This window comes from Lithobates pipiens, unplaced genomic scaffold (assembly GCF_037356315.1).
Source record: "Lithobates pipiens isolate NorthernLeopardFrog02 unplaced genomic scaffold, aLitPip1_a1.2 Scaffold_18, whole genome shotgun sequence".
Lineage (NCBI taxonomy): Eukaryota > Metazoa > Chordata > Amphibia > Anura > Ranidae > Lithobates > Lithobates pipiens.
This window is the reverse complement of record NW_027507758.1, coordinates 484,158,070-484,174,427: the sequence shown is the minus strand read 5'-3', so window position 1 is coordinate 484,174,427 and position 16,358 is coordinate 484,158,070. Positions and strand designations below refer to the sequence as shown.

Genomic DNA, 16,358 nt, shown 5'->3' with positions numbered 1-16,358 from the left:
GTTTCAGCTCCCTCTATATATTTTCTATAGGATTAAGGTCTGGAGTCTGGCTAGGCTACTCATGACCTTAATGTGCTTCTTCTTGAGCCACGCTATTATTGCCTTGGCTGTATGTTTTTGGTCATTGTCATGCTGGAAGACCCATCCATGACCCATTTTCAGTGTTCTGGCTAAGGGAAGAAGGTTCCCATCCAAGATTTTACAATGCATGGCCGTGTCCATTGGCCTCTCAATGTGGCAAAGTTGGCCTGTACTATTAGCAGAGAAACAGCCCCAAAGCATAATGTTTCCACCTACGTGCTTAACTGTACGGATGGTGTTCTTACGTCATAGTCAGCATTTTTCTTCCTCCAAACATGGCGAGTTGAGTTAATGCCAAAGAGTTCAATTTTGGTCTCATCTGACCTCAGCACTTTCTCACAATCCTTCTCCGAATCATTTAGTTGTTCATTGGCAAACTTCAGATGGGCCTGTACATGTGCCTTCTTGAGGACGGGGATCTTGCGGGTGCCGCAGGATTTTAATGCATGGTGGCGTATTGTGTTACCAATGGTTTGTTTGGTGACTTTGGTCCCAACTGCCTTGAGATCATTCACAAACTCCTTCCGTGTAATTCTGGGCTGATCCCTCACTTTTCTCATGATCATCCGCACCCCATGAGGTGAAATCTTGCATGGAGCTCCAGACTGTGGGCGATTGATTTTTTTTTTGTATTTCTTCTGTTTGCCAATAGTTGCTCCAACAGTTGTCTCCTTCTCACAAAGCTTCTTACTGATGACCTTGTAGCCCATTCCAGCCTTGTGCAGGTCTACAAAGTTTTTTGATCTAGTCCATGATTCTGGGTTTGAGCCTAGGTTCATGCTGACAGCAGGAATGAAATTGTGCGAATTCAGCTGAACTTGCACAATTTAATTCCCGCATGGGGGCGATTTCGGAGACATCCGTGTGGGTTTCTGCACAGATGTCTATTGAAATCGCACCCCAAAGTTGCCAAAAGTAGTACAGAAACTACTTTTGGGAATCAGTGCGGACGTGTAATAGCCACCGATTTGGCATACAATTTGACATGTCAAATTGCTGCAATGTGAATGGAAGAAAGAGATTCTGTGGACTTTTATACACTTAACGAGTTGTTGTTAGGAGCACCTTCCTAAGTTGACAGGACTAATCTGTGTACCACATGTGCACATACTGTAGCCAGTCTAAGGCCTGATTCACACCTGTGCAGATTTAGTGCTTTTTGCATATTTGCGCTACAGTCCATTTAACATGGTTTCCTATGGAACACTTTCTGTAGTGCAAATCTGCAAAAAAGCAAAAAGCATAAAAAATGCATAAGTGTGAATCCAGCCTAAGGGAGGCAGAATTGTTGTTAGTTGTTGGTAGGGGATCAAATACTTTTTTTACTCACTGAACTGCAACTTAATTTATAAGTTATAAATAATATTTTTACCATGTGTTTTTTCTGGATTTTTGGCTTCTGCCTCTATCATTTAAAATACACCTATGATAACAATTATAGACTGATCCTTTTTTTTTTTGTAAGTGGGGAAACTTCCAAAATCTGCAGGGGATCAAATAATTATTTTCTCCACTGTATATATATATATATATATATATACACATATATATATATATATATATATATATATATATATATATATATATATATATATATATATATATATATATATATATATACATATATATATACACACACACACACACACACACATACCCCAATCATAACATTAATATCACCCACCTAATATTGAGTAGGTTCGCCTTTTGCCACCAAAATAGCCCTGACCTGTTGAGGTATGCACTCCATTACACCTCTGAAGGTAGCCTATTGTATCTAGCACCAAGCCAATCAGTAGCAGATCAGCCTCTGCCAGCTTGCCTTCCTACCCATACTGCATCCTGGTGTCATCTTTTTGTCAGGTAAGTGATGCACACACATCTGGCCATCCACACAATGTAAAAGAAAATGTGATTCATCAAACAGGGCCACATCTTCTATTGCTCCGTGGTCCAGTTCTGATTCTCACATGCCCACTGTAGGCACTTGTAGCTTTGGACACATGTCAATGGGGCACAATTTTCATCCAAATGATACCTACAATGGGGCGATATTCTGTCCACTGATACCAAATGTAGTGATGCCAGGAAAATTTCCGCTCCCACTGGCCACAGTCCAGCCCCCCATTTGTACTGTCCAGACATTTTCAGGCCTCAAGAAATGACTGATCAATTTTCAAATATATACCATAATTTGTAGACTCTCACAAAAAACAATTAATATACACGTATTGGGGTTTTATTTTACCAAAGACATGTAGAAAACATTTTGGCCTAAATTCATGAAGAAGTTTGAGTTTATTGGATAGATTTTATAACAGAAAGTAGGAAATATTGTGTTTTTTTTTTTTTTTAAAGTGGTATTTTTTCGTTTATATAGCAAAAAATAAAAAACCCAGTGCTGATTAAAAACCACCAAAAGAACGCTCTATTTGTGTGAAAAAAATTGTATAAATTTAATTTGCGTACAGTGTTGCATGATAACAGAATTGCCACTTAAATTAGCAAAGTGCTGAATTGCAAAAAATGGCCTGTTAATGAAGGGGATAAAACCTTCCAGAGCCCAAGTGGTTAATTATGCACAGGTGAACCAGGCCTTAAAGTGGTTGTAACCCAAAAAATAATAAAAGTGATCCTGCTTCCTTATAGCAGATTAAACAGCACAGTGCTTGTGCTTTCTAACCTGTCCCTCTCTAAGCTGTAAAAAACCTGGCTGATCCTGCCTGCTCCTGTGTCCCCCTATGTAAACTAACCACGGGTAATCATGGCTGCTGATCCCTGATTACCGTGGTCAGGTTACGTGCCTCCGTCATCCACAGCTTTCCTCTCTCCCCCTCCCTGCTTGTCAGCTCTTGTGTCGCCCCCCCCTCCTACCGCTATTAGTGGTAAAGTAAACTTAAAGGGGCTGTAAACCCTTCTGACACTGACCAGCCCAACAGCCCCCCTGTTTTACTCACCTAAGCCAGTTTGTTCCCTCCACGAAGATGCGCTGTACCGCTCTGCCAGGGGTTCTAGGCTCTTGATTGGATAGATTGATAGCAGCCCAGCCATTGGCTCCCTCTGCTGTCAATAATATCCAATGGCGCAGGTGTCGGGGGTGGAGCCGAATCCAGCATTCTGTGTATATGGATGCAAATGCTGGACACGGGAGCACACCTGCAAGGTAACCCTAAGGGAGAGCGATTCTCCTATGGGGTTTACCGATGCGAGGAGAAGCTGCGAGCGCCGTTGGGGGACCCCAGAAGACAAGGTTCGGGGCAACACTGTGCAAAACGAACTGCACAGTGGAGGCAAGTATGATATGTTTGTTATTTAAAAAATAAATAAATAAGAACCAAGGGTTTACAACCCCTTTAATTAAATATCACTGCCAGCCCCTCTCCTTTATGCAGCCGCTGTGTAAGTGTTTGTGCAAAACGATGCCTCTAAATAGCTTTTTTGTGATCTGTTCTGGCTGGTCATGTGACCTCCGGCTACACTCCTCCCCCATCTAAAGTCTACAGTGGGAGGGGCTGAGTGGACAGCACAGCAATCACGTGACCTCCCAACTGACATCAGAAGGGATCTTGGCCGCTCTCACTGTAGCATTTAAATTGGAGTAGGAGAGCAGCCGGAGATCACGTGACTGGCCAGAACAGATCTGAAAAAGGGTATTTGAAGGCATCGTATGACACAAACACTTACACAGTGTAGGATGCCTGCATAAAAGAGAGTGGCTGGCAGTGATATTTAATTACGTTTACTTTATCACTTTAAAGTATTACTAAAGGAAAAACATTGTTTTTAGTTTTGGATACAGTAAGAGGGATTAGAACACCTGTCAGTTTTTATTGCTCTTTGTACTCCCCTTAGAGAGATTTACCCTATTTGTCTTGTTTACCATTATCACTTAAAATCAAAGTAAGGCCCCTTTCACACTGACGTCCCGTTCAGGCCCGCCTGTCAGTTTTTCAGGCGGACCTGAACGGGTGCTCCATAGAGCTCTATGGAGCGACGGATGTCAGCGGTGACATGTCCGCTGACATCCGACCCGCTCCGATCCGAAAAAGTGTGACGGAGGAAAAAGCTATTTTTCCATCCGTCTGCGGATCGGATCGGGTGACGACGGGCACTGCGGTCCGTCGTCATCCGATCTCCCATAGGGGAGAGCGGCGCTGTGACAGGTCCGTCCCTGCGCAGTGTGCAGAGACAGACCTGTCATCTCCCTGCTCAGCGGGGATCGGCGGAGTGATCCCCGCTGAACAAACGGATATCCACGGGGCGGATCAGAACTGATCCGCCCCGTGTGAAAGGACCCTTAAGAAAATCCTAGATTTTGGGTTGTCCCCAAGGAATTCCCTTAATTTGTAGAGATTTCCTCTCACTTCCTGTTTGGCTATGGAACAGGAAGTAGAGAGAAATCTCTGCAGTGGGAACAGATGGCAAAAAATAAAAAAATCTAACAGTGGTTACATCCCTCCCTTACTCTTTCCAAAATGATGCCTGCAGGCATCATTCAGATATCTTTTTTTTCAGCTATTACAGGTTGCGGGAGGGAACACCTCCCAGGTCACCTGTGCGATCGGCAAGCCGGAGAATGAATCCGCCACTGGCGGTGGGTTACCATAGAGATGTGGGGACTTATAGATCTCTCTGTAAAGAGGACCTATCACGCCCTACTCCTATTATATGGGATGTTTACATTTCTTGTAATAGGAATAAAAGTGAAATAACAAAAAATAAAATTTAAAGGGAAAGTGTAAAAAAAAGAAAATAAATAAATTAAAGCACCTCCAACCCTTTCCTCGCACGCAGCAGCAAACACATACATACGTCGCGCCTGCATATGTAAACAGTGTTCAAACTACATATGTGAAGTATTGCCGCAAACATTAGAGCGAGAGTAATAATTTGAACACAAGACCTCCTCTGTAACTTTAAACAGGTAACCTGTAAAACAATTTAAAGCATCGCCTATGGAGATTTTTAAGTACCGTAGTTTGTCGCCATTCCACGAGTGTACCCAATTTTAAAGAATGACATGTTAGGTATCTATTTACCTGTGTAACATCATCTTTTACATTTTTTTTCCCCCCAAAAAAAAATGGGCTAATTTTAGTGTTTTGTTATTTTTTTTTAATTCATGAAACTGTTTTTTTTTTCCAAAAAATAAATTGCATTTGAAAAATTGCTGCACGATATATAAAAATTGCAACGACTGCCATTTTATTCCCTAGGGTCTCTGTTAAAAAAAAAAAAAAAAAAAAAATAAAAATATATATATATATATATATATATATATATATATATATATATATATATATATATACACATATATATATATATATATATATATATATATATATATAAAATGTTTGGGGGTTTACTGTATGTAACACATGTAACACATTCCACAAGTGTGTACGCAGTTTTAAAGAATGACATGTTAGGTATCTATTTACTTGTGTAACATCATTTTTTACATTTTTTTTTTTTAACAAAAAAATAATTGGGCTAACTTTAGTGTTGTGTTATTTTTTTTAATTCATGAAACAAAAAAATAAATAGCATTTGAAAAATTTCTGCACGATATAAAAAATTGCAATGACTGCCATTCTATTCCCTAGGTAGGGTCTCTGCTAAACAAAAAAAAAATATATATACAAAAAATAATAATAATAATAATAATAATAATAATAAATAATAATAATAAAATTAAAAACATAATGTTTGGGGGTTTTCTGTACGTAACACATGTAAAGAATTGACACCTCTATCACAGTTGTTGTGTGGACCATGTATGTTTATGTAAGGAACAATGGAATGTGATCACAGAGGAGGGGGACACGTGGAAGCGGTGTGTACATTTCAGTTATAGTGATCAGGGATCCCGCTGTCACCTCTCTCCCTCCCGCTATCCCAGCCTCACCTAACCAGCTCCTGAACCACGCCCCCAGCCGTAATCTCCTAGGAGACTACATCCAAGCCCCGCCCCCCAGACAGTGCCAGCCGATAGGACCCTATTAGGAGATCGAAGCCTGTGTATCTACAGCGTGTGACCCATGAACCCGCGCATGCGCTTTAGCCTGCAGCGAGTAACCAATGCCTCCACCCCTCTCCCTCCTTCCCTCAGCTCTTTCCCGCACTGAGCCGCTATCCCCTCACTCACCAAACCAGCTCTGTAGCCACCTCCCCCCCCCGCCGCCATCTCCACGGATACCGCCTCCGAGCCCCGCCCACAACTGCAATTCCTGCTGTTTCCCTGTTTGAATCTCTCTTTTAGCCGCCGCTTAATGTTTCCAAGGCAACGGCCTGGGCTTCGGCGTCCGCTGTTACCATGGAAACCCAAAGAGCAGGCTTCTTGGCCCAAAGCAGGAGGTCAGAGAGAAGTAGAAGGCAGAGCAGAGCGGAGCACAGGAGAGCAGCTTGTGGGACACCATGGCCAACGAGGAGGGATCACTCATGAAGCTGGAGGCTGTTATCCAGGTGAGGGGCGAGTGCTGGGAGATGTGAGGGGGGCTGCCATCTACAGTGCAATGATTACTGAGCCAGGGTGAAGGATATGGTGAGCATGTCCTGCAGGATCCTACAAGTGCCTGGATATCTGTGTATACAGATTGCTGAAGTCGCCATTCTCTGCTTACAGGCGCACGTTTCCAATGCGTTCCCACATGTTCAGTCTATTTACCTTAATGGGCTGCTCTTTGCACGAGAAACACTTTAAGAAAAGTCCCAAAATCGCACTGAAACGCACAGTGCTGAGGCACCCCAGGCATACGATAACACGCACTTTATCAGATGCATGACAGCGCCATTAAGAATAAATGGTGCCCCCACATGTCTGCTAAAGGGCCACATGTTTCTGGAGAGCATGCGTGTTCCCAACACGCACAAGTGTGAACAGCCCCAACACATAGATAAGGCGGAAATCTCTGTTTCCAGGTCACACCACCCCGTGGCAGGCAATACTTCTTGTCAGGGTGTGAGTGAAGCAGAACATCGCAACAAGGATGCAATGAATAGAACTGTGTTTAAGACCACTTGTAACTTTTCAATAAAGTTCTCTGAAAAAAAAAAAAGTAAACAGTGCATCATGCTGGGATGGGTGCATTGGATTGGCTCCCAGCACACTGCAGGGCACTGGTGTGAATGAACCCTACTTTCATACTGGGGCCGCCAAGCGTAAGCGCTAAAGCCACGCACGTTTTAGCAACGCTTTTCAGCTGGGGGGGTGCTTTTAACCCCCGCTAGTAGCCGAGAAAGGGTTAAAAGCACCCGTGTTGCGTCGCTTCCGAAGCACTTTTCAGGCTCTTTGGAAGCGCTGCCCATTTATTTCAAAGGGCAGGGCATTCTTTATACAACGCTCCCAACCTGCCCCAAAGATGCTGCTTGCAGGACTTTTCCTAGCGTCCCACTCCATTGTGAAAGTCACACTGAAATGAATGGGAGGCGGTTTTCAGGTGTTATTTAGAGGCTATTTCTAGCGCTAAAATGCCTGAAAACTGCCTCAGCATGAAGCCAGCCTAAAGTGGACCTGGTACCACTGTGCAAGGTCTGTATATTCTGTCTGAGCCCCTCCCTCTTTAAGAAAAATCACCAGGACATTGCTGGGCACAAAGTGTAGCTTATAAGGCCCCTTTCAGACCCATATGCTTTTCCTGCATTTTTACACTGCAAGATAAAACGTGAGAAAGAATGTTTTCCTTTAAATCCTTTTCACACCACTGCGCTGTGGGTGCGGTGCATTTTGAAATGTGCATGCTGCATCTTTGGTTCGGTGTTGAAAAACGCACCAAAAACGCAGCTTCCCATTGAAATGGTTAAATTTAAAGGGAATGTGTGGTAAAACCGCACCACGTTTTTGGTGCGTTTTTTGAGTTACATGTCCATTTTTCACAAGTGCAGGCAACCCAAAAACGCACAGGAAACGCAAATGAAACAGTAAAATTGTGGTAAAAACGCTTATGCGTTTTTACCTTGATTTTGCTGCAGAGCAGTGTGAAAGGGTCCTAAGCAAGAAAGTTCTATTTTATACCAACCTGACCCCCATCTTCTAGGGTGTTCTCACACTTCTTCCAGCCATATCTGGAGGAATATACAGCAATAGAAATCTCATCAGAGCGCACTCATGCAATGGACTAGAGCAGGGGTCTACAACTCAATATAATTGTGGGCCGAATCAGCATCATGGTTGCCATCAGACAGACAGATTTATCTGTAATCCCCTGTACTCATGGTCGGATTTTCCAACAACAAAATCGTAACCCAAACATTTTTTTAAAAAAAGGACAGTGTCAAAATAAAAAGTAAAATAAATAAGAAAGAAAAAATTTTTAAGTGCCCCGTCCCGTCGAGCTCATGCGCAGAACCAAACGTAAACATGAGTAGTGCCCGCCTATGAAAACGGTGTTCAAACCACACATGTGAGGTATCACCGTGATCATTAGAGCGAGAGCAATAATTTAGCCCTAGACCGCCTCTGTAACTCAAAACTGATAACCTGTAGAAATCTTTAAACGCCGCCTACGGAGATTTTTAACAGTAAAAGTTTGTTGCCATTCACGAGGGGCGCAGTTTTGAAGCGTGACATGTTGGGTATCAATTTACTCGTTATAAACATGATCTATCAAAAAAATTGGGCTTACTTTATTGTTGTCTTATTTTCTTATGAAAAAAATTGTATATGTAATTGTATATTATTTAAATGTGCGCTTGTAAGATGGTGTAACAGAAAGTATTGCAATGGCCGGCATTTTATTCTCTGTAAGTAGTGGATGTGTATGGATCATTTTTTGAAGAATAAGGATATTGTTTAGTTTCATGTTAATTGAAAAAAATAAAGGCATGTTTGAATGAGACATGGAAGCATTTTCTGTAGCCATAATCTTTTCATTCTGGGTTCCTTGGCCTAAATTTCATGAGCGAATATTCAGCATAATCATACCAGACAGCCTACAGTCTGATCATACAATTTCCTTTAGATTAATTAACCACTATGCAGAGCGAGGACATAACAAGCTATTCATTCCATAGCAAGTCTCCCTTATTGATGAACAGAATTGCAGTGCCCTTGCTCTACTTAGTTTTTGGTAAATCTAAAAGAGGATTATACAAGTGTGTGGCCTGTTTTACACAATAGCTGTACTGATTGTAAAGCGCTGTGCAAACTGTTGGCGCTGTAGAAATCCTGTATAATAATAATACTGATGGTTAAACGTACAATATCACACAATAGTGCAATTGTGCACTACTGTTTGGGGGAACACAGGCACACACTACTATGTAGCTTGTACTATTAGGGGGTCATATTGTACTACAATTAGCAGTCATGAGTGATTATAGTTCAAGCTCTCTGAAGAATATACAGAACTCCACTGATGGCGCAATCATTTCCTTAAATTGGCCGAACAGTACACTGTATGAATTTTAGCTGGTTCCTGATGGCCCTGTCACCATCCTACAGCCGGAAATGCAAAGTGAATATGTGTGCATAGCAAATGCTTTCTTTTAATTGGGTGGGGAAGGTATAGAACCCCTGTCACTTTTTACTGTCTGTTTCCCGGAAATAGAACAGGAACTTAGAAGGAATCTTTAGAAAGTGAAGGAAATTGTAGAAGAATTACAGGGGAGACAATAGGGGGGTAATTAGAGGACAGAAGATTTTAACTAAAGCAGCAGCCAGCAGTACATGGGACACCTGGGGGCTGATTTACAAAGCATTTGCGCCATGAGTTGCAGTGCACGCCGACGCCCAATGGCCTTTTCATATTCACAAAGCATTTGCGCCTGTAACACAGCACAATTCCCCATTTACTATGAGCATGCCGGCGCACGGGCGGCTGCGATCTGTGCACTGCTATAGACCTGCCGCACGGCATCTTCAACTCAGAATTAAAAGAAGCTGGAAGTGCCAATATTATGGGGGTGATGTGGGGTGATATGAGCAAGTATAGATATAACTGTCCAAGTAACAAATATGCCCAAAATAGAATGGAAAATTAACTTTCTCTGAGCAAGCTTGTTGTGCCTGCAAATACACTCGGAACTGCGCTAGGTTAATTTATGCACTGCGCATGCGCAAGCGGCATTTGCGCCCATTCAAGTGCTCTGGTTCACTGCGCCAGCAAAATCTTAGTAAATGTCAAGCCACGTAGGTTCATTTGCATAAGTTGCACAGGCGCACCTCTCAACTTGACTTTTTTTTTTTGCGCTGGTTCACTTCTATGGGGGTTTTTTTTTAAGGCTATTTGCACACAGGTCATGTTAGCATTAAGAAAAAAAAAATTAAGAAAAAAAAAATGTGTGGGGGTCCCCCGAAATTCCATACCAGGCCCTTTTCAGGTCTGTTATGGATATTAAGGGGAGCCCCGCACCAAAAAAAATGGCGTGGGGGTCCCCTTCAAAATTCATACCAGACCCTTACCTGAGCATGCAACCTGGCAGGCCACAGGAAAAGAGGGGGGACGAGAGAGCGCCTCCCTCCTGAACCGTACCAGGCCACATGCCCTCAACATTGGGAGGATCCCCCCCAAAGCACCTTGCCCCCATGTTGATGAGGACAAGGGCCTCATCCCCACAACCCTGGCCGGTGGTTGTGGGGGTCTGCGGGCAGGGGGCTTATTGGAACCTGGAAGCCCCCTTTAACAAGGGGACCCCCAGATCCCGGCCTCCCCCCTGTGTGAAATGGTAAGAGGGTACAAAAGTGCTTCTACCATTTCACCAAAAAAGTGACAAAAGTGTTAAAAATGACAAGAGACAGTCTTTGACAAGTACTTTATTTAAGTTTTCTTTCATCTTCTTTCTTCTGGTCTTCTTCCTTCTTCCTTTCTTCATCCTTTGGTTTCTTCCTCCTTCTTCTTCTTCCTCCGATCTGCTTCTTCTTGCTCTGGTGTTCTCGTCCGGCATCTTCCTCCACGGTGTCTCTTCTTTGTTCCCAGGCCGCTCCGTGCAATGGGAGGCTCCCGCTGTGTGACGATTCTCTTCTTCTGACAGGTATTTTTTAATGGAGGGCGGGGCCACCCTGTGACCCCACCCCCTCTGATGCATGGAACCGTGCATGCATTTGTATTCAGCTCCCTTTACTCGGATACCCCTAACTAAAATCTGTGTGTGAGTTAATGTCAGTATAAATGCAGCTGCTCTGTGAAGTCCTCAGAGGTTTGTTAGAGAACCTTAGTGAACAAACAGCATCATGAAGACCAAGGAACACACCAGACAGGTCAGGAATAGAGTCATGGAGAAGTTAAAAAATAGGTTATAAAAAAATATTCCAAGCTTTGAACATCTCACAGAGCACTGTTCAATCCATCATCCAAAAATGGAAAGAGTATGGCAAAACTGTAAACCTACCAAGACATGACCGACCACCTAAATTGACAGGCCAGTCAATAAGAGCATTAATCAGAGAAGCAGCCAAGAGGCCCATGGTTACTCTGGAGGAGCTGCAGAGATTCGCAGCTCAGGTGGGAGAATCTGTCAACAGGAAAGCATATAGGATAAAAGCACGCCATTTTTTGCACCTTCTCACTTCACTTCTGGTATACGTTCACTTCCGGCCACTCCCTACGCGTTACGTCACACACGTAACTTCATCAGTCCCCGTAACACGTAGGGAGTGGCTGGAAGTGGACGTATACCAGAAGTAATGTGAGAAGGCGCAAAAAAACGCTGTGCTTTTATCCTATAGGCTTTTTTTAAATTGTTGATGTAAGTGTCCAATTATTGACACTTTAATAAATTATTTCAAGTTTTTGAACTTATTACACTATTGGAGGCATTTTTTCCTGTCCTTCCTTTGATTACCACCACCGCTGGAGCCAATTAGGTCAGACCCACTGTGTCCATCACTAGGTGTAAGGACCGGGTGCATGAGACCAGGAGGGCCATACAAAGACGGAGAAGCCTTTACTACTTTTGATTCACTTTTATCACTATTTTTATTGTTTGTGTTTTATTCTCGTTTTTTGGGTACACTGTTCTTTTAGTAGCGCGAAGGCCACTTTCACTTAGATCAAAGCATATTCTTGAAAATTGCTGTTCACAGACGCTCTCTATCCAATCTGACAGAGCTTGAGCTATTTTGAAAAGAAGAATAAGCAAAAATGTTACTCTCTAGATGTGAAAAGCTGGTAGAGACATCCCCAAAAAGACTAGACATGGGCAACGTCAAAAAATGCATTTTGTTTCGTTCCGTATTAAAAAAAAATTGTATTTCATACGAATTTTCGTTAGATTCGTTAAAATAACGAAAGTTCGTTATGATGAATTTATCATTATGAGGGGCTCCCACCATCCCTGTGCTGTGCTGACTTCCTGGGGTTTTAACATTTAGGTTTGTTAACTTTTTGTAACAATTACGAATTTTCATTATGAATTTGGATCCGAAATTCGTAAACGAAATTTCGTATTTCGTGCAGAGTTCGTATGCATAAAAATTTGTATTTCGGATTACTACAAATCTAATCGCACATGTCTAAAAAAGACTTACAGCTGTAATTGCAGCAAAAGGTGGTTCTACAAAGTATTGTCTCAGGGGGGCTGAGTACAATGCTCCGCCACACTTTTCACATACTTATTTGTAAAAAAAATTTAAAACCATTTATCATTCTCCTTCTACTTCACAATTATGTGCCACTTTGTGTTGATCTTTCATATAAAATCCCAATTATCCAGTGGCAACAAAAATATGTGTCATGGTTTGGTAGAAACAGTGTCTTGAAAATGATAATAAGGCCTTGTGTGTATATATCTTTTCCAAACCTTACCGATCCACATTCCCCCTCTTTCTTCAGTGATGATGCTCCATGCCTTTGGCCGGTTCCTGTGGGGGCCCCTCTGCAAGTGTATTTTTTCTGGTGCATGGAGTTGAACCTAATAAACTCTAATTACTTCAAATCAAAAGTGTCATTTCTGAGTAGACATGTGCATTTGTTTCGTTTTTGTCAGAATGCATTTTTGTCCAAATTTCAGGTATTCTCGTTATCGTTTGTTAAAACTTGTAGAATCCGAAACCCGGAAGATCTGACCTAAACAAATGCTTTATTTTCATTACGACAACAGTTCGATATAGATAGGAGATTCAACATGACGATGACAATAGCGATCTGTGTCCATCGAACCTGCGGTTGAATGTGCCTAACCTAACTCTATTAGTCCAAGATTATTCGACATAGAGAGAAAATATTCAACATGAAGATTCAACGAAGCAGTCCCGCGAGCGGACATTTATGGTCAAATCCTCCACCCATAGGCTATAGAAGAATTCTAATGTTGGTTGATTAGTAATAATAATTAATAAATATAATTATTACTAATGTCATGCAACATTAGAATTCTACTATAGCTTGTAGACGGAAATGTACAATTGCGGCGTTGTACAGTTTAGCTGCTCCGTCGAATTTTCTTAGAACTTTCGACAGACACCATTAGCCTTCAATGACAGATTCGACCTTAATTATTTCGGATTTTGGGACAGGTGGATTTTTTTAACGAAACAAAATAAATAAAAATGAATTTCAGGTAACTAAATAAATGTATTTTTCGGATGAAAATTATATTCCGAAACGTAATATTTCAGTGTGCACATGTCTATTTCTGAGTATGTCTTAAACAGGAACAGAAAGCTCACCAATAGGAGCTTCCCTTTTTTTTGCTCTGTGTCAGTTATACTCTTATGCCGTGTACACACGACCGGACTTTCTGGCAGAATAGGTCCGAAGAGATTAGTCCGTTGGAAAATCCGATCGTGTGTGGGCTAGTCCGATCGTTTTTCAGAAAAAAATCAGGCGGACCTAGAAATAGAACATGTTTCAAATCTATCTGACGGACTCAATTTCGACGGACTAAAATCGGGAAAACTGCTCATCTGTGTGCTGATCCAATGGACCAAATACAACGCAAGGGAAGCTATTGGCTGCTGGCTATTGAACTTCCTTGTTTAGTCCCAATTACGTCATCACGTTCAAAATGAATGGACTTTTGAACAGACTTAGTCCGTTTGTGTATGTCAAAGTCCATTCGTTCGGAAAGTCTGTCGGAACTCCGCCGAAAGTCCGTCGGACCTAGTCTGCCGGAAAGTCCGGTCGTGTGTACGTGGCATAAGTGTGAACATAACAGGGAGGCCAAGTGTAGATTTATCACAGGCCCCTGTAGAATGTATTCAAGGCACTTCTGTATATCAATAAAGTAGATAAAAGTGGTAATCAGTTGTGTTTTATTATTTTATCAGTGCCTTAGTTAAATAAATCGCTTTTATATGATCATAAATGCATATATTATCTTCTTGTAGCATCAGATTGATTGATATGTGTACAAGTAAAATTACTGTTATCTTGGTGTTTGCACTACTTCCCAGTATGTCCAGCAGGGGGCAATGTTATACTTCGATTGGTTGTGCTAATTCCTTGTTGGTAATAGATGGCTCCAAGTACTTTAGTTTACACATATAATTGGTACCACTATTATTAGCTTGTTTGACTTTCTGTAGCAGCTTTGTTTAGTCCCTGTAATTTCAATGCTCAATATGTGTACCTTTCACAGCTTAATCCACATGCAGTAAATAAACACCCTCTTTTCCCACTCAAACAGCAAAAAGACAGGCAGTAACCAAAAAAGGAAAAAAAAATACAAATAACATTCATAAATATGTCTATACTCAAATAAATACTTCCAGCTATATACAAACACACGTAGAGCCTTTAGTTCACATTCTGTATGATTTTTTTCGCCTTTATTGGACTTTGTGTGCTTGATTCTCCCTATAGCGAAGAACATATAGCTTTATCTTGCTGCAATGGAGTAGTCTACAAAGATTACTGCAACTCTAGCCGTCAATGTAAGTGAAGAGTTTACAGTTGCAACTTAGATGCTGCATTTGTATTTTAATAATGGAACTCTGGCAGTGATAGATGTTTTATACTTTGCATAAAACATACTTTTAGTCTTTACATTTTATGCATTAAATGCACAATAATTGATTTGCCTTGATCTAATACTGTGTGGTGAATCTATAACAATTTGTGTAGCCATTTGTTCTGAGAATTAGTAAAATAAATGTTTTAGGCTTTCACCTGTGACAATTGAATGTTTTTCATTGATCTGATATGGAAAATACCACACTTGGCCTCTAGATGGAGCTAAGTACCATCCATATGAAAACAAATGAGCACAGGAAATTGCCTAATAACATTTGTTTGTTTTTCCACCCCACATTCACACAGAACAAAAGTAAATGCATTTTCACTGGGTAAATTGCTATGTAAATTTCTTTAAAATTCACCCCTATTTATCTAGGTTCAGGAGCTAAGTTACATACATTATACAATTTTCTTATTCAATTTCCTTTAGACTTACCTTCAACTAGACCTAGCGTGATTTTCGGTGATGGCTACAATATAAGCCCTGCCCCCCAAATAGGCCCTAGTTAAAGTCCTTGTAGGTCTTATTTTCAGGGTAGGGCTTATTTTGGGGGAAACAGGGTAGGGCTTTTTTGGGGGGGTAGGGCTTATATTGCAGCCATCATCGACAACCATGCTAGGTCCTATTTTCGGGGGGAAACCGGGTATGTAGTGAAAAGGGCCTGCCTGATTGGATACAAATTGAAGTGATTAGGTTTAACATCGTATTATATGGTTTTGGTAGCTCTAAGACCCCTTTCACACCACACTGCCCATAGCATGGGCGGTAAAACGGCGCTATTTTCAGCTGTGTTTTACCGCCTGATTTGCGGCGCATTTCGGCCGCTAGCGGCCGAGAAAGGGTTAAAACCGCCGGCAATATGCCGCAATAGCGTCATTTTGCCGGCGATATTACAGCGCTGCCCCATTGATTTCAATGGGGAGCAGCGGTGGAGGAGCGGTAAACACACCACTCCATCACCGATCCAAAGAAGCTGCTGGCAGGACTTTTCCCTGACGTCCTGCCAGCGCACCGCTGTAGTGTGAAAGCCCTCGGGCCTTGGGCTTTCACACTACATACAATGGTGCAGCTTCTTTAGGGCGGATTGCAGGCACTATTTCTAACGCTATAACACCTGCAAAACGCCCTGGTGTGAAAGGGGTCTTAAGGAAAATTATACAAGAAATTTGTATAATGTATGGCCAAACTTAGGCTGTGTACTTCACAACATCACAAACTTTTATCAGTTGAGAACCCTGCACTGGTTGTGTTCATTGTAGGGGTCTGAGAGTCAAGAAGTGCAATAAAAAAAAAAACAGTCCTTCACATGTCCTGAACCCAGAACTGAACTTAAAGCGGGAGTCCGCCGGGAGTCCGCGTTTTTTTTTTTAAAAGCCAGCAGC

The 16,358-nt window shown here is 41.9% G+C and overlaps 1 protein-coding gene across 1 annotated transcript in view; it reads left to right on the top strand.

The window, feature by feature from the left end:
- The first annotated feature begins 5,447 nt into the window (after positions 1-5,447).
- The window catches only part of LOC143988700 (uncharacterized), a 191,498-nt gene continuing 180,587 nt past the window's right edge, over positions 5,448-16,358 (top strand). The window contains exon 1 of the mRNA XM_077488460.1: positions 5,448-6,546. Coding sequence (XP_077344586.1) covers positions 6,499-6,546 — 48 coding nt within the window. The 5' untranslated portion in view covers positions 5,448-6,498. The remainder of the gene's footprint in view (positions 6,547-16,358) is intronic.